At 56.4% G+C, this 1,054-nt stretch overlaps 2 protein-coding genes across 2 annotated transcripts in view; one reads left to right on the forward strand and one right to left on the reverse strand.

The window, feature by feature from the left end:
- ACA1_395260 (uncharacterized protein) overlaps positions 1-429 on the reverse strand; it is a gene marked incomplete at both ends in the record, with an annotated part of 1,255 nt that extends 826 nt beyond the window's left edge. The window contains one exon of the mRNA XM_004340704.1: positions 67-429. Within this exon, the coding sequence (XP_004340752.1) occupies positions 67-429 (363 nt within the window). The remainder of the gene's footprint in view (positions 1-66) is intronic.
- Positions 430-526: 97 nt separating this feature from the next.
- Positions 527-890, forward strand: ACA1_395370 (uncharacterized protein; the record flags this gene model as incomplete). The annotated part of the gene is made up of 2 exons (XM_004340705.1): positions 527-646; positions 747-890. The coding sequence occupies 2 exons, from the start codon at positions 527-529 to the stop codon at positions 888-890; spliced, it is 264 nt and encodes an 87-aa protein (XP_004340753.1).
- Between the last annotated feature and the right edge of the window lie 164 nt (positions 891-1,054).

Genomic DNA, 1,054 nt, shown 5'->3' on the forward strand with positions numbered 1-1,054 from the left:
TCAACAAACGATAAGAGACGAAATGATGCAACATTCATCAAAAGGAAACGAATGAAGGGAACGCACGTCGATGATGTGGTAGGATTCGGGGATGGGATCGAAGGTCTGGCGGTAGATCCTGTCGCCACCGCACACGACGTAGATTTCATCGCCTTTAGCAATCGGATAAGACTGAACGGCCTCGATCATCGCGTAATCGGCCGCGTTCTTGCCCGTTGGCTCGATGGGGTGATGTGTCATCCATTTTCTGTTTCCGGGCAGGCCCGTCGGCGGTCCATCCGAGCGGTAGAAGATGTGCACATGAAACAGTTCGCCGGAGCCCTCAGCTGGCTGCTCGGCTCGCTGGTAGTATGTGTCCACCTTCGAGATGGATTTTTTGATGAAATTCTGGCATTTGTTTTCAAAATCGACAAAGAAGACCCTCGTCATCTTCAAGATTGTCCTCCGGCAGCTGAAGAGAATAGGTGAGAAAAAACAGACTAAATCCCTAAAAAGAAATAGTAGATTTATTTAACAATAAAATAGGATGCAACGAGCAGCTAGCAGGCCGTTCGTGTGCCGTAGCTTTGTGGTGCACCACGACCGTTGCGGGCTCAAGGTGGGCACCGACACCATATACTTCGCCGCCTACGCCGCCCAGTCACACGTATGATGCCCGCTCTTTACGCTGCTTCTGCGTGTCGTCCCCCCCCCCACCAATGCGTCTCGTGTGCGGTGGTGTCGTGCTCTGACCCGCGTGCTGTCAGTGGTTCGGTTCGGGGCAACCGCGATCGGCGCTGGACATTGGGTCGGGAACTGGCCTGCTCTCCCTCATCCTCTCGCACCGCTTGCCCTCGGTACGGTACACCGCCCGCGTCAGTTCGCCACCAGGTGGCGCCACGATCAGCTGATCGGACGGAGGCGCCCGACACCAGCTCGAGTTGGTTCACGGGGTGGAGCTTGACGCCGACGCGTACGAGCAGACCGCGGGCAACTACGACCTCTCGCCATGGCGAGGCAAGATGCGGGCCTTCCACACCTCCTTCCAGGACTACGCCCGAACATTCACACAACC

The sequence above is a fragment of the Acanthamoeba castellanii genome, assembly GCF_000313135.1.
Source record: "Acanthamoeba castellanii str. Neff unplaced genomic scaffold scf7180000084756, whole genome shotgun sequence".
Lineage (NCBI taxonomy): Eukaryota > Discosea > Longamoebia > Acanthamoebidae > Acanthamoeba > Acanthamoeba castellanii.